Genomic DNA, 27,663 nt, shown 5'->3' with positions numbered 1-27,663 from the left:
CCCTGACATTCTGTGATTGTGTGATTCTGTGTTATGTCAGGCCATGCAGTATGTGTCTAGTGAGGATAGTCTATGTAAGAGAAATACTGTCTCTTGTTCCGGAATAACAGAACAAAAGATACTGCCATTTGGGTTTCATGAGAAACTTGGCTTGTTTTTCAGATTAAGAGAATGCCTTTAGAAGATCTCTTTATGCTATCTTAATAATTAATTGATTTACTTAAAATAACATCCGAATATTTTTTTGATACTATGCTTTCTTGTGAAACTCTGACTTCAAGAAACACATAGAAGCATCTAGATGCAGTAAGAGAGGGAATGAGAATGACTTTGTCACTCACTGCTTAGAAGGAATGTTTGAATTATATTTACAGAATCATCAGTGAACTCAGTCACTAAGAATAGCATGTGATTGTTTTATTTAATTCATGAGATTGTCTTCTGGACAGGAGCTCTTAAAAACGTGCGTTTCTAAGATGCTCATGGAAATTCACAAACTGTTTATCTTTCTTTCACAGACGAAGTTTGAATATCAGATGAGTCTTGAACCAATAAAGCAAACATGCTGTTCGCCATTAAAACAAGACACCTGCAAAGTCCTTAAGAATGAGCCTTGTGGTGCACGCTTCGGGACTGCGATTGCTGCAGTGAAGGATCTCAACCTTGATGGATATAATGACATTGTAATAGGTTCTCCCTTAGAGGATGATCATCGGGGAGCTGTTTATATTTATCATGGCCGTGGCAACACAATCAGTAAAAAATATTCTCAGGTAAGAAGTAAAACTCTGCAGATTGGCAGCCTCTGTAAGTGTTGTAGCACAGATCCTGTTTTCCCATGTCTTCCCAACATAGTATCAAACTGTGATTTAACCTGTCATGACAGCATCTTTTTTTAAAATGCTCTGTACTTTTGAATTCATACTGATTTAACCAAATTTGGCTCTAGGTTCCTTCCAACCCCTAGCATTCTGTGATTCTGTGTGATTCTGTCTAATATTGTTAGAAGACATATTTGCATGTTTTTAATAGAAACTTTCTGAAATGTTCTGTACGGTCAGCAAAGTAGATATTTTGCAATTCTGAATATTTATAGTGTGTTCATCACCATGGTAACCATTTTAGGAATATTGTAATGCATATTCAACGTACTTAAAAGAGTTCAAAAGCCATCTAACACGCCTTGAATGTTCTTGTAAAATTCTTTCATGTGCACTGCATAAACCTCTTAATGCTTTTCACAGCGTATTGCATCAGGTGGAGATGGGGAAAAAGTGAAATTTTTTGGCCAGTCTGTTCATGGACAAATGGATTTAAACGATGACGGCTTGATCGATGTCACCATTGGAGGCCTTGGTGGGGCTGCCCTCTTCTGGTACGAATACTCACAGGGGCTTTCAGGCCAGAAAATAGCTATTTGCCTTGGGATAGCAATGTAACTTGTGCACTGTTGAGACTGATGTGAGGAAACTCATTTCACCTCATGCTTTGACACTAGCTGTGAATCTTCATATTTTCATGTCTCTCTGGAGGAACGAGTGTAAAATTTAACAGATAACGGTAATAAATATGGGAATGTTTTAGAAGTCTTTTTAACCTGGTATGAAGACCTTTTCTGCCTAGACCCTGTTCAAAATAGAAACTGATTCCACTTGTGAAACTAGGTGAAACAGAAAGAAAACCTAAGTGTTCTTTTTTTACACTACATTTCATAGTATTATATTAGAGACACCAAGGACAGGTTCAAATATAAAGGGTCACTAAGAAAAGTCATTTGACTTCCTATTAAAAAACTCCAGCTTGACTCTCTATAGAACATCTTGGGAAAATTCAACCAAACTTTCTGGTTAACACTGAGTTAATTTTCTTTCTAAAAGAGCATAACTTTTTAAGGGAGAAGGGAAAAATACCAGTAAGAGAAGTAAACAAGATAACATGTAATCTCTAAAGCACAGCTAAAACTATTTCTCTCTCGGGTAAAGCAATTATTAAGCCAACTCCTTGCTTTGCATGTCCTGCTGTTCCAGCTAATAACTTGTTAGGTGATTGTCAGATCTTGCTACCATCCTCAAGCTGCCAGCTTTTCACCTTCATTTGGTAGTTCGTGTTGCTAAAAGCTGCATGTCTGAATCCAATGAGATGCCCCTTCACTGTATCAGTTTGATCATGAATACAAAGAAAGCTATTTCACCAGCTAAATTTTCTGCCTGTTTAGTACACTGGCAGACTTCATCCCAAGGCACAAAGGGAACGGCAGCAGAGCAAAGTGAGAGGCAGAAATGAATTGCAGGAGCAGGGGCGAAGTGGAGTTAAAGCGAAGCACGTTGGTAGTGAATCTCAGCCTCTTTGTCTACCCTCTGACTTGTGTAAAATAATGTATTCATCTGTGGATACCCTAGAGAATGGGTCTGGGCCTTCAGCCTCTTTTAAAATGATACTAGCTCTGTAGAGTTGCTTACATGCTTTTGAAAATATTTCCTTTCATCTGGTATGTGTTCTGAAACATACAGCACTATGGGGAACCCTGTGGCCATTTTCTCTGTAATTTTTTGTATATTGGTACCATGTATAGTTAATTACTTATCTAGACCATCACATATGTGCGTTTTAATGTTGGATGTTGCACATTTTATGAGGTTATTCTTAAGCTGAAAAAGTTGCTGCTGTTACTTTAAAGTCACTTTCTCTTTTTGTGTTTTTGTTAAGGTCTCGTGATGTGGCTGAAGTAAATGTTTCCATGCAATTTATACCTAAAAGTATTAATATCCAGCAACAAAATTGTCAGATAAATAAAAGAAACACAATATGCATAAATGCCACGATTTGTTTTAAGACCAGACTAAAGTCAAAGGAAGATACATTTGAATCCAGTAAGTAGATAAGCACTAAGCTACAGAATCTTTATAAAAATGCTATGCTCACATTCATTTATTTCTCCAGAAAATGGAATGCTACTCTTCTAAATTTACTATTCAAAGTGCAGGAAAAATGAATGTGTAGATGCAAGTTGGTTCATAGTATGATCTCAACTTCCTTTGCAGGTCTGCAGTATTGGATTACTCTCGATTCACAAAGACAGATATCTCGAAGCTTGTTCATAGAAAGCCATGAAAGGAAAATGCAAAAAAATATAACTATCAGAGGGTCAGAATGTATTAAACATAACTTCTACATGTTGGCAAGTAAATCATTTAAAGTATTTTTTTCATGGTGACATTATAACTCAAATTTATTCCATTAATTGTAAATTGGACAACAAAATCTGCATCCAGATTTAATTTTAAGAGTACATACATACTTAGGACTTCTGTATTTTTACATGTGTATAAGTATAAACTGTTTACCTATATGTACAGTCTGTTTACCCTTGTCTCTTTGTTTTTGTCTGTCTTAACAAAGAGCATAACACACTTAGTGGAACCAAACAGCTCTTGTGCAGCTCTTGTGCTTTAGGTACATTATGGAGCATGTGCGCTGGAGGCACATTGATGCAATTTCTCCTACTAAAATATAGTAAAAAAAAATATCATATTAGGTTTGGGCTAGAGAGTACTTATTCACCACAAAATAGAAATCAGATTAGCTACTGTGAGCATGTAATTGCCCAGATTGTCATTAATGTGCAGAGTGAATGGAGATGCATGTTATAATCTACCCATATTTAAAATGTTTAATGACTTCGCAGTTGTGACGTAATTCAAAACTAATGATAAATAATGCCCAGGATTTTCAGTATAACTCCTAACAGGAGGCCTCAGTTTGACTTCACACAATGTGGTATCGCTACCACATATTATTGGTCCTTTAAGCAGAAGTGAAAGAGGAAAGTCTATGAGTTGACTGTTCTGAGACATTCTTAAACGAAATTGTGTTGGATATGCCCAGACTATGAGACATTTTTATAATGAGGTGAGATGCACAAAAACATTAGTAGATATTTGTAAGGATTAAATGCTTTATCATCAGTTATAAGCATTCAAATGCTTCTCTAGCAAGGATGGTGACAGTGTGACTGAAAAACACTTTAGTTCAGTGTTCTTTCGGGTTTTTTAACTTCCTTAGGTATTAAAGTGAATGTCCATAACAGCAATTTTGTTTTCTTTATATTCTAGGATAAGCCTGACTTTCAGGACTCTGTAAAGGTTTTGCTGGAGTTCAATTTTTCTGACCCAGAGAGTGGACCTGTTCTTGACAGTGACCTGCCAAACTCAGTATCTGAATATGTAAGTCAGCAAGATTCTGTATTAATAACTGAAGTATTTAAGGTAAAATGCATAGCATAGCCCACACAAGAGCTAAAAGTACTGTCCACAGATTGGCTAAAGAGAGAGGGTGGTTGAACCTGTCCAAAAGATGTTTCCTCTAAATGAATCTTGAGGAGTGAGAAGTTTGGTTCAAGGTGCTTGGGAACCAGCCTGGGATTTTAAAGCTGTTCCAAATTAACTGAAGACAGAAGAGAGTACAAGCAATTTTGTTGTCATTTTTTACATAAATATAGCAGGGGAATGCTAGTAATTTACTGTGATGGTACTTGGCATCATTTCTACTGTTTCCTCTTTTTCTAATCTAGATTAATCACTTGGAAGGGAATGAGTAGGAAGTTAAGTTTCATCTGTGCATTTTAAAGAATATTAGAATGTTTAACTGGTTAATATTAGGGAAGACTTCTCTGACTGTGAAATAGAAGAGCTTATATAAAATTAGATAATGAACTAAAATGCAAATATTTAATATTAATAATAAATGTAATAAAAATTAGTATAAAAATACTGTTGTTGCAGATTCCTTTCACAAAAGATTGTGGAGCCAAAAATAAATGCATTTCAGATCTTGTTCTGAACGTAAAAGCAAGCATAGCTGGAGACAGGTAACTACATTGGGTTTATTGTATCACTTGATATTTGTACAAAATTTCCATGTAAATTATAATTTTGATAGTCTAATAAGATGGTACGGTGTGACATAATTTCCATATCAGAAACAATATAGTCCAGACTCTGAAGAAAGTTCCTCTTCGTGTTGAAAACAGATTCAAAATTTAAAGTGTCCAACATTTTTACTTTCTTTTACAGCTCTTCTCCATTCATTGTGAAGTCACGCAGCGATAAGTTCACCATCCAGCTCTCTGTGAAAAACAAAAAAGACAGTGCCTATAATACTAGAGTTTTGGCTCAATATTCTCCAAATATTATTTTTGCTGGCATTGAGGTAGGAATTTTTCACATTATTGCATTTATCTTAACCTGTATTGCTAGAGAGATCTGATGAAGCCTTTTTATTAAGACTGAATTTCACTGCTCTGACATTATCACAGTTGAAGACATTCCCTGGGAGTTCTGCCCTCTCTTATACCTCTAAAAGAGCGTATTTATTTTGACGTGACTGGACTCTTGCCTAGCCTGCATTAACTCTAGACACAAATTTCACAACAGCACTTAGAGAGAAAGTGCCTGAATCTTAGAAGAACGTCAGCACCATGAATCATCCGCACATCTGTAGAAGCAGAAATGCCTCATTATTCATCAGTACAGCTCCCAAGCCTCTGGAATTCTGCTTCTGAATGTGTATAAGAAAAGTACTGTCTTAGTAGGGCTGCACAAATCAGCGCCTGCCTCATCCCTACCTCAGACAGGATTTCCAAAGTAGCTGTTGTTACTGCCTGCTTCAGCAGATGTGCTGTGAATTCACCTCACTTAAGGTGGTAAACATTGGGAGAAGTTTTCTATCAACAGTCCTGATGTTGCACATTAGGAGAAGTCAGGAACCCACAGCATTGTTGTTGAACCTGTGGCAATAATTTATGGAGCATGAATGTCACTTTTATTGCTGAGGTAGGAACATATTTACAAAACTAGCTATAAAAGCTCTATTCATATACATATGTTGATCTGCTAGACCCTGTGACTAATTTGCATGATGTCCAGTGTGTATATAATCGCTAATGTTCCTTTTGGTGGAAAGGAATAATGACTACTAATTAACGTAGATGTCCATAGTAGAAATTGTTTTGCAGAAATTGTGGCTTCCTATTTTTGTTCCAGGTCAATTAAGGCTTTGACTCCTACAATGTTTTGATAGTGAAAAGTGAAAATGGTGTGCATATGTTCAACACACACTTCATGCTTAGTCAAAATTTAAAAAGAATTTGCACAAGATCATGATTTTACATTTCTTTTCCTTTAGGATATACAGAAAGATAGCTGTGAATCTAATCATAACATCACTTGTAAAGTGGGATATCCATTTCTAAAAACTGCAGAAGAGGTAAAAAGTCCCCCTGCATGCACATTCTTGCTCCATGTTGTTCTAAGGCTGAGGAAGTACCTATCACTTCCAAATTTCTTTTCTCTTGTGTTCACCCCGAAACCTGTCCATGTGTGTGTCCCAAGCTACCTTTGACATGAACTGCACTGAGCCAGATAGGAAAACATCAGATCTTCAGTAGCTGGACAGCCAGCTGTGGTGTGTGGAGAGTTAACAGGGGCATGTTGCCATCCCTGACACTGTCAGAAGACACCTGGCCAGAGGGATCTATCTCCAGATGTATAGGGTATTGGTTAGGATATGCTGATAAAATGTTAGATACTGCGGCTTTCCACAGGTTGAACCCTATGTACATAAAATATAGTCAGTTAGTTGAATAGAGAATAAGCTGTCATGTGGAAATGCTAAACTGTATCTGACAGAGCCAGTCTTCAAGACTCACTATGCTCAGTGGTGAGTGAGTGGTCTTTCTAGCAAGCAGTCTACTTAAAATCAAGCTCTATCCAAGAGATACAGCTCCAGTGATGCGTATCTCCTGCCGGAACAGAAAGGGAGCTTTAGCTAAACTAAGCTTTTGAAAATATACATTAAAGCTCCACTTAAACAGTTACGATATTGAACTGGGAAATATCAGATTGTGTGCCAGTAAGACCAACTGTCTTCCCTGACAATTTATTTCCTGTTCCTCTGTCACACCAAGTCTGTGTTGCAGATGCATAACAGAGGGAGGATCGGGAGAGACGTCCTTTTATATCTCCTCCCACATACTTGTTCCAGCTTGTGTCTTGTAGCAATTAAGTCAGCTGTCACTTACTTGCAGCCAAACAATCATACTACCCAGTGCCAGTACCTACAACGCTCCATGCCCAGCTTTACAGGATTTTTCACATTTTACTTCCATGCTTTGATTGTTAGTTTGTAGCTATAGATCCATACAGTTAGAAATTTCATACTCTCTTTTCATTCAGAAATCAATTAATCTCCGATTCATTGCCAAGCATCCCTGATACATTCCTTTTCAAAGCCTCATCCTGGCTCTTTTTTTCTTTTTATGAATATGAAGATATAGCTCTGGGTCACTTTGTAGTAAAGATTTGTACCCATCAAAGGAACAATAAAAGTCTGGGCTAAAAAATCCTGTAAAGTAAGAAATAGCAAAACTTTTGCTTCATATAAAATCACACTTAGGTGTTAGGAGGTACATGTTTTGGACAGTGTTCCCAAATTTTGTGTAGTGCCAAATTGTGAGAGATTTGCTCTAGTAGTCGTTTATTTACTCTGTAAACATTTCTGTTTGGTATTCCAAGTGTTTTCCTATATATTAAGTGAAATTTGAGCAGCCATCTGTAGATGGCTCATCTCCACAGTAATTGCCAGGCTTTGAATCTTTTTTTCTCATTAGAGAGAAAAAAAAATTGTTTTGATAAATTGCTTGCAAGATCAGTTGTTTTCCATTAAGAATAATTTAGCTATGTATTCCTAGTATACTATATAGTATATAGTAAGTTTTGCCGAGGCTTTTTATTTCTGAAAATTAGATTTCCTTCTTGGCTGGAACAAATTCAAAAAAGTGGATTCATTCATAGAAAACTGTTAAAATTTGTATAAGGAATCCATAGATAAAAGTTGCAAAAATTTGATAATTTTTCATAAGATCAAACTTAGTAGTTTGGCTTTATTTCTTTTTTTTTTCCTTTTCAATGTGTAATGTATTTCACTGAACAGATTTCCTTCAGAATATCATTCCAATTCAACGCATCGTATCTCATGGAAAATGCTACTGTTCATGTATATGCAACAAGGTTAGTTGCTATCACTATTTATTTAGCTTCTGATTTTTTCTTTCTTCTTACAAACCTCTACAGCTTTGTGTTTCATAGTAAAACAAGGATGACTTTACTGAACTCATGAGCGATTAAGCTATCCGTAGAACTGGCACTCAGTACAGCACTAGACTGAGTGGACTAAATGAATAGCTGCTTGTTTCTAGAGCCTCAGAGACACATATGAGTCATAATTTCCAGTAGTTTTGCCTTCAGAAAAGGTTTATTCTCTTACAAAATTATTGCATACTGAGGCATGAATCCGATTTTATACTAAACAAAAAGGCCTGGCCTTCAAAGAGAAAGAACATTGCAGAAGTTGTCTGTGGTAAAGGAATGCGCTTGCCCCCAGTGTCCCTGCAAAATCCAGGGATGGATGAGAATACTGGCACTTACCTGGTCCTTTTTCATACAGTCAGCTACAGCCTGTAATGTTAACAAAGATGCATTGTGGAGCTGGGACTGGTGCAGGACTTAACTTTTTACTTTCTGGAAATAGTCTTTTGAATTTATTTTTAGGAGATAGTAATTAACTGGAAATGAATACTGTGTTTTCATTTCCAGAGCCTGCACAGCCTGATCTGACTGGCATTTGTTGTTTTATTTTAGTGACAGTGAAGAGCCACCTGAGACCTTGAGTGACAACAGAGGACATGTTACAATTCCAGTAAAATATGAAGTAGGATTAATATTTGTGAGGTATTTATGCTTCTGTCTGCCTTATTTGCTGGAACAGTAAATAGCAGGTGTTGAAAGAGAACATAGTGTTGTTTTGTTGTTGAGCTGTGCTCAGTATCTACAGGTAACAGCTTCTAGGCTTATGAACAGGAAGCACAGGCTTCATTGAAAAGAGCAGTTACGTGACACAATGGAGCAGTTACTGTCCCTGTCTTGCTGTTTCTCCATTTTATCTATTTAAATTTGATCTGCAGTTTGCAAGTACAACAGCAGCTTTTGTTGATTCTTGTACTTTATTCATTCAAAAGTGTTTCAGATACGTAAGAATGCAAATACTTCCATCTTCTAATGGTCATGAGTTTGTGTCACTATAATATTGCTGTGGTGTTTGATTTCCAGCTTCAAAAATTAGCCTTAATTTTAGATTCTCAAGAGCTTTGTTTTATCACTTCAGACATAAACTTTTAGGCGGGTCTTGTAGTACATTTTATTTTCAGACATTTCTAGCTATTTCTGTTAAATTTCTGTTTTCTGTGGATTTCCACACCTGAAAAACATTATAAATATTATCAGAAAAACTACATTGTTAGGTGCATGGGTGTAAATAGTTAAGTAAAATTCATTTTGGTTGCATTTCATGGTTCAAATATAGCCTTTGTTTGTCCCACTGGGAATAAGGTTGAATTCCGAACATGCTAGTTGTTTTTTGCTTTTGACTTGGTTCTGTCTTTTATAGGACCCTTCCTGTTTCATAGAGCAATATTGAGGATGAGTGACCGCACAGCTAGAATAAGAACAGCAAAATCAGGCACTGATGTATTATTTTGGGGAACAATATTTGCTCATTTTGTAGTTTTATCTGAACAAAACCATTTTAAATGAACATAATAAAAAGTGAGTACTACATGGAAAATGGATGAGTTAAACCTCAGTGGAACTAGCAGTAGAGTCTTAATTGCAAGATTAGACCTGGAGGATTTATGAAATAATGAAAAGACCTAATTAGTTACTGCTACATATTTTTATGATATTTGTGTGTTTACTGGCATTTTTCTGTGTCTTTTTTTTTAATCTACAGTGTTTTCAAAGAGCACCATGTTATAATTTCAGCGAATGATACTATACCTACTGCTATTAACACAACAGAGCAGATTGGAGATGAAGTTACTCTACACTATAGGGTAAAAACCAATTAAAACTGTATGATATAGTGACGGTCTGCATATTTTTTTTTTCATTTGGTTTGAATTGCTTAATGTGGTAGCTTATTACTTAAATAGCAGCTATTTAATATGTTAAAACTTCTACATGCGTATTTTGTGCTTAATATCTGGTTTTTTCTTACTTGCTTTGGAATAAGGTAAGTAGTTCTAGTGGAATTTAGAGCTGCTACCCTCATGAAAGAGAGCATGCCCTGGTAAATGAGAATTGTTCTACGCCCATTGCAGTTGGAACAGATATTTCCCAAATCCACTCAGTTTTGAAAAAGGCAAATGCCATGCTCCAACAATGTTGTCTTCCTAATGGAATTAATAGAGCAAACTAAAATCACTCCGGAAAGATACCTAATGTACTAGGAGCTCAGCCTCAAGTTGCAGCAGGACTAAATTTAGTTAGCTTGAGAGCATCCATGTTTCCTAGCATCAAATCCAAAGGTGAACAAAGGTCCCATATAGAAAGGGTAAAAGTCTCTGAATCAACTTCTGTCTGTAAAAAATGTGCGATGGAAAGTTCTCACTCTCACTAAACAGCAACGGTAAGGGGTTGGGGTTTTTTCTACTTTTTAACCTACTTACAGTGTTTTACTCAGCTGCTTTTTTTTTAAGTCTAAAAGTTCAAATCCAGTAATCTCAAAGTTTTTTGTGGATGTTTAAGACACTTATTTCAAACCTTTTCTTTCTGAATGTAAAAACTAGTGGACTGCAGAGCATACCATTTATGATCTCATAAGCAAAACTTAAGTTTGCAAGCTCATCACAAAGGAGTGGTGAGAAGAAAAAAGTTAAACAGATTCCTGAGTATTTTTTAGACTCGTCCACTTCAGAGCGGGGATCACCGATTTCCATTCCAGTAGTTCTACCCAGGCATTTTCTTCATTCTTGGCCACAGCAGGCCTGGTCAGAAGGAGCAGCAGGTTACAGATAGGTGTGATCTTCTCAGGGAAAACAAGGGAGAGGAGCATGTGAGCAGGAGGGCTGTTGCCTAAGCATACCTGAGGAGAAACTGATACAGTGGCTCCTCTCCCATGCTAAAGCATTTTGGGGGCTTTACTAAAAACTGATATGAAATGACCCCACATAGAAGCCCCAGATGGTAAGAGGATGCAGTGAACAAGATAACAGGAAGAAATTTATGTAAAAATGGCCCTTTTCATCCTGCTCATTTGACTTCCTTCAGTAGAGGATTGTATTACCAAAGACACAGGAGAATGTGTCTGCTAATTCACAACAGGCTGTTCTTGGGGAAAAAATAAGAGTTCATTGTACCACTTTTGTGTAACCGACTGTGGAAACATTAAAAAAAAGCAAAATAGAAGAAATTAAGAGCACAGGGAAGAAAAAAACCCACAATCAAATACCAACAAAATAAGAAAAGTATTAATCAAAACATTTTTCTTTTTTTTTATAGATTGAAAAGGGTGAACACTTTCCAATGCCAAACCTCACACTGCAGATCTTATTTCCCAACGTAACAGCAGCCAGGAATACTCTTCTCTACCTTACTGCATTGTCACATTCCCAAGTAAGCTAGGAATTTCTATTTTTATAATTAATTTAAATTTGAAATGCAGATACTGCTTTAGTCTAAAAGATAACATGCTGGTGTTTTAAGAGTAGGTACAGATGTGCAAAAGAAGGCAGATAAATTTTCTTAAACGGAAACAAGCAAATTTAAAACAGTGTTGAACAATAACTGGACTGTAACAAGGTTAATTTGCTATATTGCCACATGATGAGAGTTTCAGACTGAGATATGAGTGACAGGACCATCTTTCTTAGTTTTGCTTACTGAGCCTCAGATTACATCCATTGTTAGTCGTGCTTATCGCAAAAGCTCTTGTCCTGCTGTGTACATCTAGAGCTCAATCTCTTGTTCAGTTTTCTTCTTTCTCTTACTGGAATTAGCCTTCCTGCACATCTGCTCTGCAGCACTAGAAATAATCTTCCTTCTCTGGGGCACTGACATATCTTGAAGGGGATGGTAGGTCATGTGTTTCAAATGCTCTTCACTGCAGCCCTCATTTGAGTTTTTCCATTTCACTCCTCCAGAGCAGCTGGAGATCACAATTCCAGTAAGTCCCATGATTCCAGATCTGTAGATACTAAAACTAGAGCTATATCAATAACTGGATGGCTGAAGAACCCAAATATCACAAAGTTGTGACCAAAACTGGTCTTTCCCTCAGAGACACACACGTATAATGCACCTCTCTCCAAATATTTCACTTAGTTTTCAAGTGTACTTCACTGAAAAGTAAACCGAATGGTCTTAAATGAAAGTTTAAGGTTCTCTTAAAACAAAAATATCCCAAACAACCCAAAATTTCATGTTTAGAATACAAAGAAATTGTATTCTGTTCTTAAATTCCTTCCCCTCTTACTTTCATTCCTAGTCAATCACCACATTTGACCCATTTGCTCAGAAACTCAACAATCTGCTTCTACTGTGGGTATAATTCATCTACTGCTAGACACACCCTAGCAGTAGTGACAGTCATGTGCCAAAGTGCACTGAAGGAGGTCTTCAGTCATCTTCATGCTAGTAATCTGAAAGTGAATTACCTGACTGGAAAAAGAGACCGAATGATTTCCCAGATACCTTTGAAGGAGCCGTGGTGGTCTAGCAGTGCTCCAGCACCCATTCCCCGTCCCTGGGTGCTGCAACAGAGGCTCCTGAATCCTGCACTTAACCTGCCTGTCTGCTTGCTAAGGCAGAACATCTAGGGATTCCCATGCAAAAGGTATTTAGCTCTTTTAATAGGCAATGCTGGCTGGTTCATGTAGTGGTCAACTTTCAGGAAGCTCTTTTTTGCTTCTACAGATGTTTAAGTAGCTGGGTAGAGTTTAAGTTAAATTATCTCATAAAAGCTCATTTGTTGTTTGAATAATGATACCTCAATACCTACAGCATCTGAATTTCCTATTCTGCACTCTTACAATATGTGGTTTTAGTGTAGTTAGTGGTTAGTAAATATTATGAATGTTATTAAATATTAAATATTATTGATGTTGGCTTGTTTCCAGAGCATATTTTGGTAACAGATTGCATATTCAGACAATAAGAGTAATACTTGTATTTCTGCTAACAGAATGCCATCTGCCAAACTAGTTACCCTGTAGATCCCTTAAAGATTAGTGCTGGGAAATCATTTGTGCTGCCAAAAATAAAAGAACCTACAAAGGATACAATTATGGTAAGCCTACTTATAGTATATATATTCATAACAGATATTAACCAACTCTTGAAGCTGAGTACTTCCACATTAAATATATATAATAGCTTCTCTCAAACTGTAGTCCATGGAAACCCACTTTGTCTTGATAGCCTGAAAAGCAATCCTTATGTAGACTAGCTATAGTTTTTGTTTGGTTAGAAAACTGTATGTGAAAATGAATTTGGAGTGTGTTTTCTTCTTAATTTAGCAAATGTGTGAATAACAGTAGCACGTCTGGCAGCTGAATAAATGTTGACCTTCTATATTCCCATTGTAATTAATAAATAGTAATATTTTAAAAGCTTCTTGTATCACTTGCAACTTTTTTAGACATGCAGTTGAAAATACTTTCAAATGCTAGCTCCCTGACCTGAGAGATTCTTCATGTAACTGGTAGAAATGTAATTGATGATCCCATTTGGAAAGGATTAGCCTCTCACATTTAGATGGAAGAAGCACAAAGTCATTTAGATACCACAGTTATGTTGCATGTTGGGTGAAAACTGTCATACTACCTCCTCAGCAAAGAGGTACAAGTTGGCTTTCTAGTGCAACTGAATATATGGCATGAAGAGAGCGTTTTGCCATGTGCATCATAGTCCTTCACGGAGGTGATAAATGTCTAGGCTAACCAAATACTCCCAAAGTGTTGAACATAATTCTGCTGCCCTCCCAGCTAGCAAGTGATGCTGGGATATAAAGGTACTTAAATTTTCACACATGCATCCTGCCCTGCTTCAGAGGTTCAGGTGTCCCAGGATTTGAAAGTATCAAGAAACACTGCAGAGAAGCCATAGCTGTACTAACAGAAAAACACCTGCTGTTGCAGGCTGTGTCTCCTTTAGGAGCTCTGCGGATGCCTTTTGCTGTGTACCTACAAGAACAGAGCTTCCTGAAGGCTAAGAAATCCTGCAAAACACTAAGTCTGTTCTACAACAGCACAGATATCTCAACATGTTACATATACTGCAGCATCATTTTTACACAAAAAACTCCAAAACCAAAACCAGTAATTAATGGCAGTTTAGTATTGGTGTCATAGCAAGTCTATGATCTGTATATATAATAGTGTATATGGTTTTATTCTGGTAATGTGAGAAGTCTCTTCTTATTAATTCATGCTGGTGCCTTTTAAACAGGACTGTGATACATACAGTTGTGCATCTATTAATTGTGCCCTGGTCCCATCTGACATATATCAAGTGAATGTCTCGTTAAGAGTATGGAAGCCTACTATTATAAAAGTAAGTAAATCCCATTTGCATTCAGAATGCTCTTGGGTCCAAAAAACTTAAGCCAATGTTTCTAATGCCTATTAGAATCACACTTTTCTGAAGTATCCACAGATCCCTACTATTTGAAATTATTTCTCTTGCTAATTTATAATTTATATGCATTTTATTCTCCTTAAAGTAAGTACTTAGAACTTAGCAGAAATTTCAAAGCATAGTAAGAAGACATCCCTACTAATTCTGTATTGATGATCCTTTTTTAATATCTATGTATGCATCCACAAATTCTAATTCAGCAGGTGTGAAGATGGGTACATAGAAGCATATAATTTTGAAATAAGTTTTAATCTGAAAATATTAAATCTGTCTTATAAACAGTGGTATATGTGCTGAAAGTGACACAAATGAGCAGCTTCACAGACTTTCACCTTTTTCAGCATCTAAAACATTAGCATTAAGTTTTGCTTTCACCCTTCTCATTTCTGTAAAACTTTCTACTTCAAAACACCTATTTATAAACCATCTTCTTTTTTCTTCCAGGCAAGTATTCACAGCTTGACCCTTGTTGTGAAAGCATTACTTAGGAGTGAGAACTCATTGCTGGTTTTGAGAAATGACCATGAAAAACTGGAGGTAAGAACATGATAATTTATGGATTTACTCTTCATAGGTTTTCTTGTGTTACTCTATCAATTCATTCATTACTAGTGATCTGTTTGTTACCTGTCGTGTTACGTTACTCTAAGGGAAAATAATTTCATACTACAGTAGACATGTCAGAATTAGTCAGATGATGATACTAAAATCCCACTACTCACCGATGTGCCTGGGTAAGAAGTGCTGCCTGCTGCAGTAAAAAGACTTTCTATAGCTATGTAAATTAAAAGCATAATTAAATAGTATTTTAAAACAGTATTTTTAAAATTGTGCTGGGTCATTTAGAAGTGACCTTACCTTGTACATTTTATTTTCTTTGTTATTTCTGTATCTGTTATTTATTTCCACTTCATTACCCAGGATATATATTTGAAACAGGATCTTTTATTTTTCAGAAGTTCACTGTCTTTTTGTTAGATAAGAAAGTATGTAAAATTATAGTAGTGGTCTCATATAAAGATAAAAAGAGGAATGTCTTTCATTTTGTTAGAGTTGTTATTTATCCTTTAATACTCTTTATTCCCCCATATTTAAAGTGGTTAATGCATTGCTTTTCTGTGATAACTCATACATTCAGGTACTTGTTTCCTACAATGTACATTTTTAAGCAAACTTCTTATTCTGTGCTATTATTGTTAATACCCCTGAAATGTAGAACAAAGTGATATGCAAAATATTGTGCAAAATATTTTTGGAAATATGAACATCACAGGTCAACTGGTGCTATTAACTGGTATTAGCTGGTATTTTATGCAGGCATTTCTTTTAACTAATAGACTAAAATTCAGTTTGGGAGTGGAAACACAGCTGGGAAGTTTGCAGATCAGGAGAGCCAAAAAATTTCAGAATTAACTTTAAGGCATAGTTTCAAGTTGAATGTTTACTGTATAGTTCTCCAATGCTTTTTTTAACTATAAAGTTGTGACTCTAATTTAAATTAAAATAAATCAAACTTATACACGGTCACGTTTGTTTAAGTGTGAATATTCCTTATTTCAGTTTAGTTTACACCAGATATGCCTGATTTAAAATCAAAGTAGTATCTACATAGGCTGTATATTTATCTCATTTAATTGGTTTAGAAGCATGTTAATCACTTCCACCTTTCAGGGAGGCAGGTATTGAGTGATGAAGAATATGTAATAAACTCGTTAAGACACACTTCGAATACTCACTGTTTTGGTCCTGTATCCTTTATAACATTGTCTACTGACTTATAGCAAAGCCGACCCTCACAAAATTAATGCACTTGCAAGGTGCAAGATACTATGCACATTATAGGGTTTCATGCTGGAGATTATTTTTTCAACTCCCTTCTACAAATTCCTTAGAATTAAATGATACCCCAGAAAATCACTGAATGCTGATAAAAGTTATGCTGCTCTGTTGATATTTTAGAATGACAAGTCATTTATTGTTTACATTTTGAACACTTTGCAGACTATGATTAAGATTTCCAAAGAACTCCCACCGGGTACAGTCCCCTTATGGGTTATCCTCCTGAGTATCTTCGCCGGACTCTTGATTCTTGCACTGCTTATATTTGCTTTGTGGAAGGTAATGTGCACATTCGTGTCTTCATGAAAATAAACAGCTATGTTTAAATTCATTGCCATGTCTTTCTCACAACTAGAGCCTCACAGAAACCAATGTTACCTAGTAAGTAATAAAATCTTGTAGAAATGATAGATAATTAATAATACTATACTTTCCTGATGTGTAGCAAGCTAGGCTGACCAGTTGAAACCTGTGTTGCCAGTATGTTATGAAATGAAAACTAAAAAGAGGCTTTAATATGATTAAGGATTTATAAAGAGGGTTTTTTTATTAGGTTTGGCTGTGGCCTTTGGTAGTCAGGTTTTCTCTATATAAGATTCTAGGCATGTGGTGTAAGTACTGCCACAAGTGGGCACTCTTCTCCAAGCTAAATAGTTACCTCTTGCACTAGAAGGTTTCAGTTTATAAATTTCAACATGCATAATCTCTTGAAAAATTTGACAAGTATAAAATAAAGTATTATTCATTCAATCAGTACCAATTATTATTAAGTGGTTTAGCCTTTGACATTATCTGAGCATAACAATGATTCGGCATTCACCATATATTGCCTGTAATCTTTTTTTGCTTTCATGACGTCTTTGTATTTTTTCCGTTCCAGGAAAAACAATGCTATACTTCAGTGATAAAATATTAAGTGACTTTTTACTGTACTGAAAGTATTAAAACAGTAGTAAGAACCAGCATATGAATGCTACTGATACAGGTTGTATGATGTCAGCAGTTTTTAGTCACTTTCTTTCTTTTCTGCAGGCTGGATTTTTCAAGAGACCTCTAAAGAAGAAAATGGAGAAATGAAGGGGAAAAAAAAAAAAAGCAGAAATTTTTGCTCAGGTCTGCCTCAAAAATGTTACTGTAAAGTCATAAACTTAGATGTAATGGTCACAAAGTTTTCTAAACTCTGGCGCATTAGAAAAACAAGAAGCAGAACAACAAGAAGCAAATCAAGCACACATGCAAAGGAATCACGCAAAAGAGGAATAAACAGCCTTATCACAGTTTATGATACTCAAGGACATACTTTCAAGTGTTACTCATTTTTGAAGAGTAACTGAGTTCAAAGATTCTAACGGTTTTTTATTATGGAAATTTCATAATCATATTGTTATATACCTATGTATGTGGAATCATTTTTCATTCCAAATTATGCAACATGTCAGCTTGTATGTAGCAATCCCAGTCTTTTTTATCATCTTATGATTTTCAAAAGGAAAAAGTATAATTTTAAAAATTTCCTATGCATGTCAGTTCTGTGAAAGCAAAACATGCAAACTTCGAGAATGCACCAAGTACTGTATGACACATGACAATTCAGAAGATAGAAGCACCTGTAGAATTTCGAGTGAAAATTACTGAAATACCTTGGACTTCTCTTTCTGCTCATTAGTGCATGTCCAGCTGAACCCAAGATAATCCAAGAAAGAGATTTCTATGGTCAAGCAGGCCATGAAGGAGTGATCCATTAAATTACATAACTGTTTGAACTTGAAACATATTTTTGGCAGGCCTAAAAATGTATGCACAAAACATTCAAACCCAGCTGATTGCACATTGTACTCAAATAAGCAGGGGCACAATTTTATCTCCAAATCAGTATGTCCATATTTATGGAGAAAATATTTAGAGGTGCCCTGGAAGTTTGACTCTTGCTGTATATCTTGGAGTAGCCAGGAGGGTGCTTTATAAGCTATCACTGTAAATTTATTGTGTAGCTATTTAATCCAAGGAGTTTAAAGTGTACAAAATATAATTAACAAAAGAGCACAAATAGGAAATTCAGCACTGGCAAGCTTCTTCTAATATTATAAGTCACACCTCATCTTTGTTACTTATAAGTTAAGAAGTGATGAAGAATTTGCATACTAAATAAGCACTTAACAAATGATGTTTATTTTGTGTCAAAGATAAAATTTATATAAAAATACACTGAAATGTAGATAGCTAATATTTCTTTAAGAAAGTTTTCTTTCTCTCTTTTAGACTATTCAGTTTCCTCCTTTCTTTCACGCACTTATCTTCCATCCACAAGGATCTCCCTCTGGGGGTCCTGGGCTGTGCCTTGTCCTTGAGAGTTTTCTATAATACTTGCAGCCACACAAAATTAAGGGAAGAAAATAGAGGTGTGCTGGCAAAGTGTGGTGTTGCCTCAGCATGAGACAACACGATATTCATTGTCAATAGATCAGAAAATGTTGAGGAGATGTGCTAAGTTCTGTAAGATGTACTTGCTTGCAGGAAATCTTTGCCTTGCCTTGCCAAGGAAGCCAGGAACACTTGTTCCTCCTGTTGGTGCAGAAGTCACTGAAATGAAAAAAAACCATTGCAGTTTTCCAAAAGGTTTTAACTTAGCACTAACTTCGTAGTAATAGCTTAAAAAGCAGTAATATATATGTTTTTAAGATTTTTTTTCTTAAAGAAGAGATCATGTATTGGGTTGAACTCTGAAAGTGTGCCAAAAGGTGCTTTATTGTTTTGAAGATGCTGTGACTCTTAAGTCTCTTCTATTTATTCCTACATTAGATAGAGTAGTAAGAGAAGGGCAGTGGATGCAGCAAGTAGGATTCGTTTTGAAAGTGTTTGCAAGTTCTCCTTGTGTCTGTGAGAAAGGTGGTTAGCTCATAACAACAGTCATCTGAAGGTAGCAGCATGACTCAGAGGAGCTGGAAAAGCCTTCCGTGGGAACACCGTGGGTGGCTGCGCTTTGCGGAGCCTGGGAGAGCCACCGTCCCCGCCGACTCGCTTGTGGTGCTCATCTGCATGCCTGAAAGTGCACCCTGTCCGAAGGCATCTGAGGTGAGTTGCCCTGGTTCTGGACACAGGAGGAATACTTGAAAGGAAGTGAAAAATGACACAGAGGAGTTGTGGATAGAATCCCTGCTTCGTTCTTCGTGCAAGTCAAATAGTCCCCAAAGGAAGGCAAAAATCCATTCGTTGAACTGTGAAGACGAATTAATATTCACAGCAGTGTTTTCAGTGAGATGCAGGTTTTTTAAAAAGATGTACAATTTTGCTGATTTGTTTGAAAGGTTTAAATGGCACCATAGTATCTGAATGCCTTGAATTGTAAATGCTTAATGTGTAAGGAAAACCTTACAGTATCTCTGTAAAGGCATAGCAGTGCTGTTATCTTACTATGGGTTTGTAAAGGGACAGAATTATCAAGGAATTGTGACTCACCTGTGCACACGTAGAAAGTCTGTGGTAGCAGAGGAAATACTTATATTTATTATTATTATTCAGGCAGTTTGTTAACCATGAGATCTTTTTTCCTGGCTTCATAAAACTACTCACAAGTTGTGCAAGCCACACATCATTTTCATGCAGCATACTTCTATTTTGTTTAAGTGTTTCACATTTTAGTTATGATAAGGTGATAGTTAGAGCTTTTGGGTTTTCTGATGACATTTCATGTCTTATTTTAAACCGTTAGCCTAACTGAAAAAATATGTCAATAGAACAGTTTATTTCCCTAGATAAAAATGACACAAAAATGTCATTATTTTATCAATGCAAATTATTTTTGAGATCAGTGTTCCATTCTTTTGAGACTTACTTTGCACTGTAAAAACAGTAATAAGCTTCATATAACCACACTGCTTTCTTCTCTGTCATGATGCTTTCTTCCTCTTCACGTTTGTCCTATTATATTTCCATTTATATTATCTATTTAAAATACAAGTATGGGGATATCTGTGTACCAATATAAGGGGATACCACTATAACACATTATTCTTGCACAGGTTAAATTAGGAAAGTCACTATTTTTATCCGTAAGATAAATCCACACAGTGCTGCAAGAGCAGTATTTTGCTGCTTCTCAAAGTATACAAGAGAAAAACCTACTGAATGCAATATTGCAAACATCAGGAACATCCCACTGAAAACTGGCAGGCACAAAATATATCAGAAGAGCATGTAATCTCTTCTGTTCCTATAAAAAAGACACATTAAGGTTGAAAAATCATAGTAATGACTAAAAACCTAAACATGTTTTCATTCAAATAAAAACCTGTTTAAAAAAAAAAATAGATTGGGTGTGTAACCAGAGCTTAAGCAATGGTTGGAGTCTGGCCCAGCTCGGTTCCTAACTTCAGCACTGAAGTAGCTAATCTTAGAGGGAACAGGGAGGCTACATTTCTGTAGCATAGAAATTCTCTGGAAAGGAGTAAGAGCTTCGAACTATTCCTCCTGCTTCAATCTGAGGCTGTTCTAGAGGTTGTTGATCCCATATGTGGTTTCAAAAGACTTAGAAAACAGCAGCTACATGGGAGCAATCTCTCCAAGCTGCCGCTTACACTCCTGTGCTTGTCTAGTGTCACTCTAGGTCTGTGCTGTGAGCCCTTGCTACAGACACAACCCACCAATCTTGCCCCCTTACCTGAGCCCTTTAGTACTATCCTTGTGCTGAGTTATTTTGAGCATTGTGTTCCTCTTCTGCAGAACTTGAGTCAGGGGGATCCATCTTCATCTGGAGCCAAGGATTGTCTTCTCACTTGGCACCAAGAGGCTAGAGTTGGGAGTCAACTAATGAAATCTGCACAGTCTAATTGTTTTAATTTCTTGTATTAACTATTGTATGGATGGTGGTCCCATTAAAAAATAAAGGCAAAGCGAAAAGAATCAAAATGCACCATTGTTATTTATGCTACTCACAGGATTAAAAGGGAATTTGTATCCTTTTAAAGAAAATAAAAACATTCTACACAGTGTTTTTCCTGTAAAATTATTCCATGTCTTTTATTGATTAAAAAAATAAAGAATGTAGCAAGCCTCCTTTGTAGCTTTTTGCTTTTCATTGATAGAAAAAAAAGTATAAAAGCATCTCAGTACCTAAAAATAAATTCATCTACCTGTCAATGGAAAGCTATTGTAGAAATAAGCATTCTTGCATGACATAGTACCAGGGAAAGATCGATGTGGTCAAGTTCTCAGAAATCTATTGCCTTTAATTGTACATATTCTGTGCTTATACCCACATTTGAAAGCTTTTCAGAGGTCCATCACTTCCTGATGGAGATTTGTTTTCATGACATTACGTACATAAAAGTTGAAAACACATTGATTCATCTAACCATTCTTCCTACCCAGTGAATTTTCTGTACAACTTATTCCTGTAACTCGTCGTCTTGCACAGTAGTAACTTACTCACATCATCTTCCTTAAAGCCTAATAAACATTTCTATCATAGCTTCCTAGAAAACAAAGATTACACCTTTTATATCATACTTAACTTTTAGAAAGCATTACAAACTCTGTAATTACTTAACTGTTATCTCATCAGAGACTACTTAGATGGTGAATCACAATTCTGTAACAGCAACATCCTGTGTCGTCATAGGGGAGTGCTTAACCAAATGTCCTAATTTGTATATATCTGATCATCAGAGTTTGCTGGATGTTTTCCAGGCGAGCATTTCAAAGAAAATAAGAAAAAAAAAAAAAAAGGAGCCCCTTCTATTTTCGTTTATTATAAATTGCCTTTCAATGAAGTTAGAAAAGAACTGGTATAATTTTCTTACAGCATGAAGTATAGTACGTATCATTTGTACAAAACTGAAGTATAATTCATTGCATTTAGCATAAGCAGCCCTAACATCTCAAGAGTTCAAAGGCGATAGCAGTGGGTACGGTTTGAGCCTTGTAAGAGTGAAGAGTCATAAAGATTAATGCACTGGTGAAGTTTTAGTAACAATTGGCTAATGCCACATTTTAGACAGCAGTACTGGATTCTGTTTAAAGAAGTGGATGATAAAGTGAGCTGTCCTCAATGAAATCATGTCTGAATTACAAAGTCTGCGGGCTGACACCCCAGAGATACTGGACTTGGCTTATTCAGTAAAAAAAAAAAAGGGTGAGTGAAAGACCCTCAGGCAGATATTTCTTCTGACTCTAGTACAGAGAGGCATAGTACTCCTTTACTGATTTTCCCTTCTTGTGTACTTACCCTTCTGCCCTTCTCCTTTTCTCAGTGTTGTAAGCCTTCTCAGAAAGGACAGAAATTCCTCAAAGGCTCACTGAATGTTGCACCTTCTAGGGATTTTCAAAGAAATGGGAGAGGGAGCAGAAGTATTCAAAGTGAATCGCACATTTAGATATCATGGGCCGGTTATCTTGGCACAGTTTGGCCATTCCTTTTGCACAATCTCTGTTCACTTTCAGTGGTGGCCAAGGTGAAATCCTATTTCTCAGTTATAGTTCAGCTGTCTTGGTGCTCAAAGTTAAAATTTATTGCAAAGCTTCACATATCCAGTTCAGTATTGTCTATGGTCCTTAAGGTTTATTCATGTTAAAGGTGCTGTTGTTCTTCCTCCTGGGGTAAAGGAATAGGACCTCTCTCTCCAGTGAAAGTTTCTTCGTATCATATTCCATTACAGAGCCTTTATCAGAGAGGATAACACGAAAAACAGAGGTTCTTCTAAGGTTTCACTAAAAAGCATCTGAAGTTTTGCAATTTTGTGAGAGGAGACATAGTCCGAGAAAAGCAATTCATTTCCTTCCCTTTCAGGGAATTGTATAAACAAAACTTGCTGAGTACTCTCATCTCGTGGCCCAAATTAAAAGCCATTAATAGTTCTCTTGTTTGCCAGTTCATAAAATCTCACTGACAAGAGCATATTACTCTGACCTCAGTCATTTTACACTATGCCACAACGGATGCTATTATACCTCAAAATTACCAGGGTTCAGAGGAAGCTTGCCTGTTAGCCAGCATAAAAAAAAGTTCTGGTGGTATTAGTGTTGTCGATTTTGAGACTCTTGGGAACGTCAAAAAACTACTGAGTTGCTTTTTGCCATTTATTTGAGGGATCTGCCAAAATTAATTCACAGTCTCTGGCCCCTTTTGTGTAATGAATTTCCAGCATTTGGAAAGATGCCTATAGCTCTCAGCAACCAGACATAAGCAAGTTTATTTAGAAAGCAGTGTGTGTCTTATAAGATACTACTGTAACATAGTTTTTCCCTTCATGCAAACCTTCCAGTTTCATTCCAGTTGCTGAGAGCTGGCCTGTTTGCACTTCCAAAAGAATTTTTCTTATAGGATTACATAGATTTCTGCAACCTGATAGGGAACACTATTGTACATTCTGTCAACTAAACCACACTTGACCCCTTTACCGCATTACCATCTACCTGACGTTTCATCTCTGACTCAAGATTTAGTAGCTAATAGTAGATAATGTAGCAAATGGTCAGTTGAGAATTGGTCTTATTCAGCAGTTACATATATATCAGAAAGTATTTTGGTTTATATTCAGTATTATTTCTTATTAACATGTTTCAGCTGTAAACAATGCAAGAAAACAAGAAAAAACAACAACAAAGAAATGCATTAAGACTTAAATTCATCTCACCTAATTAATTTAAAATTCAGTGTGATTCAGCTGGAATTAAGGGAGATAGTTTTACCAAAAAAAAATGCCTCTCAAAGAACTGTACATCTTCTTGTGACAGGGAGGTGAAAAGAAATAATGGATACATCTTAATTCCACAAACCAGAAAATAACTGCTATGTTTTCAAAATAGAAATGGTCAAAAATGTAAATAAAAGCATATTCTAAAGAGATAGAGGCACCTCTCCTTCACGTATTGTAAAAGACAGAGCACAGCTGACCCCATCTGCCTGATCCATGCCCTTTCTAGTATATATTCACTATGGGCTTTTAAAGGCATATGTTTTCCAGAGCAGAGAGTCCTTATTTACTTAATCAGCCTTGGTATTGAGGTCATTCTCCACCTTCCTTACTCTGCCTCAATTTCTTCTGTTTCTGCTGTAGTACTTTTGAGATGATTGAACCAGCCCTGCACCAAGTGTTAAAAGTGTGTAGTTTAGAGAGTAGCATAGTTAAATGCCATTTTATTTCCTATTCATTGCCTAAATAAGCCCTAAAATCTTATCTGCGTATTTTTGACCTTTTCCATTTTATTTCCAAAACTGAATCATTATCCTCACAGTTAATTTTAACATTTCCTTTCTCTATTTGGTTGTGATTTTTTTTTTTTAGTAACTTATTCTTTTTCACCTTCAGTGCAGCCCTTAGCATAACACTTTTGCTCCAGACATCATGTGTCTGCCAAAAAAAACCCGCAATAACTGATACTTGGTAGCCCTTCCCTCTTACACCCTCAGATAAATCACATCTAAGGAGTGACCTGGAGCCACACACCTTTGCTTCCTGTGTGTACATTATCTCACCTTTCAAGAGTCCCTCCCAGGAATACGTTCAGAAAATAGTCCTCAGTTCTGTATACCACAGAAACTCTGATTCTGTGGCCACCCCTCATAGACAACAAAAATGGAAATACCTGAATGTTCTTCTGACAAGGCTGGCATCAGTTGTACATTTTGTCATCACATTAAAAAGCTAGGATAAGACATATTAGTTGTAAAATTCCACTGTAAAACTGATCATTATTCATGTGTTCACTACAATATCTTTTAAAAATCAAATATTTACTCAGTATCCCTTTAATTTTTCTTGAAAATGCAAAAATTATAGTCATCTTTTTGTAAAGGAACTGATCAAACAACTTACGTCCCACAATCCTTACCATGAAGAAGAAAGTTTGTTTGGCCCTTTCCAGCAAAATAGATTCTTCTAATGTGCAAGTAATCCATATTTGCATAGAGCCAAGCCCAAAACTTTGCAAACCAGCTCAGGCAGATATGGCGCTTTTGGCAAGTGTCCCTGTGATCACTGACAAGCAGACACAACAGGGTGCTATAAAACACATCATTAAACAACAAAGACATGTAGAGAAAGGGTGTGCATCAGGCCCCATTTTAAATTGCAAAGACAAAGAGCACTAGCCAAAGTGTTAACAAAGAGCACTAGCCAAAGTGTTAACCTGAATTACTTTTATCAATGTAAGTGAAGTGTAATAAGGAATATTTTTTCTGAATAACATGCATAAAATAGCCAAAAAAGAGTGAAATACTGCACAAAACAGAAGATCTTGTTTTCTATAACATGTGTATGCAGTTTCAGATTACATGAGAGGGTTAATTTCAAATGACTTATAAACTCTTTAAAATAGAAGTGTTAATCTAAGGGAATATTGTTAAAGAATACAATAATTCTCACAGTATTTATTCTCCTATGACCTATTCTTTGTAGATACAGGCAAATATTAGTCTGAGAAGTAGCACCCTGGGAGACAGCCTTTGTGTGTGAGAAACCATGTTTCAGCATTGTGTCTGGATAAGGAAGAAAGTTTTGTACCCCTAGGGTATATTTATAATTAGAATGATGTAAATGAATCAAAGACATTGTTTCTTACAAAACTGAGGCTTCTTAGTCTGTGGAGGTTATTTTAGGGTGGGGCAGAGGGGGATTCTAGGTTTATTTCATCTGTTAAGAAACCATTTTTCTCTATGCTGTGGAATTTTTTGTTGTTGTGGTCCTTTCATTAGCAGCCATTAATATTCTTCTTCCTTGGGAAGCACAGATTTTCCTCCTTGTCCCAGAGCTGCACACACACTTACACACTCTGAGCAGATGGGCAGAGAAGCGGTTAGTGCTGCACTCCCCATCACAAGTGGCCTGTTGGTCACTGCATCATGCTTGGTACTGAAGCTGACACTTCTGTCTTAAATAGGTGCACCTTGAAATGTCTGTCTGCAGGGCTTCTGTGACACCATGCAAAGGAAAACGAGGAACTATTTGGACTACTCAGGATGCTGGTTCGAAGAATCTCTTGGGATTGGCCCTTAAAAACAAAGGGGTCCAGGAAGGCTGGGCTTACTTTAAGAATGAAATTATGAAGACACAGGAGCTAGCCATCCCTATGCACCATAAAATGAGCCATCAGGGAAGAAGGCCAACATGGTTGATCAGGGAGCTGTCACAAGAACTCAGGGAAAAAAAAATAAATTATCAACTCTGAAGAACTCAGGGAAAAAAAAATAAATTATCAACTCTGGAAAAAGGGGCAGGTGAATCAGGAAGCATTTAAAGATATTGTAAGGTCGTGCAGAAAGAGAATCAGAGAAGCGAAAGCTCAGTTAGAACTTAATCTGGCTATCTCTGTAAAGGATAACAAAAAGTGCTTTTATAAATACATTAATAATAAAAGGAGCATCAGGCAAACTCTCTGCTCATTATTGGATGAGGAGGGGAACATCGTAACGGAAGATAAGGAAAAGGCTGCGGTACTTCATACCTTCTTTGCCTCAGTCTTCAACAAGAAGACTGGCTGTCCTCAGGACAACTGGACTCCTGAGTTGGTACACAGGGATTGGGAGCAGAATATCCCTCCTGTAATCCAGGATGAAGGAGTTCATGACCTGCTGTGCCAGCTGGATCCCAACAAGTCCATGGGTCCGAACGGGATTCATCCTAGGGTGCTGAGGGAGCTGGAGGAAGAACTGGCTAAGCTGCTCTCCATCACTTTTCATCAATCTTGGCTAACTGGGGAGGTCCCAGATGACGGGAGATTGGCCAACGTGACGGGAGGTTGGCCAGCGTGACACCTATCCATAAGAAGGGCCAGGAGGAGGATCCGGGGAATTATAAGCCTGTCAGCCTGACCTCAGTGGCTGGCAAGGTTAGGGAGTAGATCATCCTGAGTGCCATCAAGTGGCAAGGAGAAGACAACCAGGGGATCAGGTCCAGCTAACATGGGTTTAGGAAAGGAAGGTCCTGCCTGACCAATCTCATCTCCTTCTATGACGGGTCTGCGTGACCCGTCTAGTGAATAAGGGGAAGGCTGTGGATGTGGTCTACCTCGATTTCGGCAAAGCCTTTGACACCATCTCCCACAGCATCCTCCTGGAAAAGCTGGCAGCCCGCGGCTTGGAGAGATGCACCCTTTGCTGTGTGAAAAACTGGTTGGATGACCAGGCCCAGAGAGTGGTAGTGAATGGTGCTGCATCCAGTTGGCGTCTGATCACGAGTGGTGTCCCCCAGGGATCAGTGCTGGGGCCACTCCTGTTTAACATCTTCATCAATGATTTGGAGGAGAGGATGGAGTGCACCCTCAGTAAGTTGACACCAAGCTGGGTGGAAGTGTTGATCTG

General features: G+C 36.9%; 1 protein-coding gene across 1 annotated transcript; it reads left to right on the top strand.

Moving 5' to 3' along the window:
• Positions 1-476: 476 nt before the first annotated feature.
• Positions 477-17,557, top strand: LOC104267846 (integrin alpha-1-like). Its single transcript, XM_009875437.1, has 17 exons — positions 477-773; positions 1,245-1,375; positions 2,707-2,870; positions 3,042-3,178; positions 4,113-4,223; positions 4,782-4,867; positions 5,073-5,208; positions 6,184-6,264; positions 7,990-8,066; positions 8,697-8,786; positions 9,844-9,946; positions 11,394-11,507; positions 13,075-13,179; positions 14,340-14,444; positions 14,973-15,065; positions 16,530-16,646; positions 17,400-17,557. Exons 1-17 carry the CDS (start codon positions 477-479, stop codon positions 17,442-17,444), a joined length of 1,992 nt encoding a protein of 663 aa, XP_009873739.1. The 3' UTR covers positions 17,445-17,557.
• The last annotated feature ends 10,106 nt before the right edge of the window (positions 17,558-27,663 follow it).

This window comes from Apaloderma vittatum, unplaced genomic scaffold, assembly GCF_000703405.1.
Source record: "Apaloderma vittatum isolate BGI_N311 unplaced genomic scaffold, ASM70340v1 scaffold22670, whole genome shotgun sequence".
In the NCBI taxonomy this organism is placed as follows: Eukaryota; Metazoa; Chordata; class Aves; order Trogoniformes; family Trogonidae; genus Apaloderma; species Apaloderma vittatum.
Note: the sequence above shows the minus strand (reverse complement) of the source record. Positions and strands in the feature narration are given on the sequence as shown.

What these genes read in the sequence shown, in the direction of transcription:
- LOC104267846 (XM_009875437.1), top strand. Translation starts at nt 477, where the DNA reads ATGCTCATGGAAATTCACAAACTGTTTATCTTTCTTTCACAGACGAAG. An exon ending in TTCTAAAAACTGCAGAAGAG is followed by an intron (nt 6,265 to 7,989) that starts GTAAAAAGTCCC and finishes TTCACTGAACAG; the next exon opens with ATTTCCTTCAGAATATCATT. An exon ending in GGAAGCCTACTATTATAAAA is followed by an intron (nt 14,445 to 14,972) that starts GTAAGTAAATCC and finishes TTTTTCTTCCAG; the next exon opens with GCAAGTATTCACAGCTTGAC.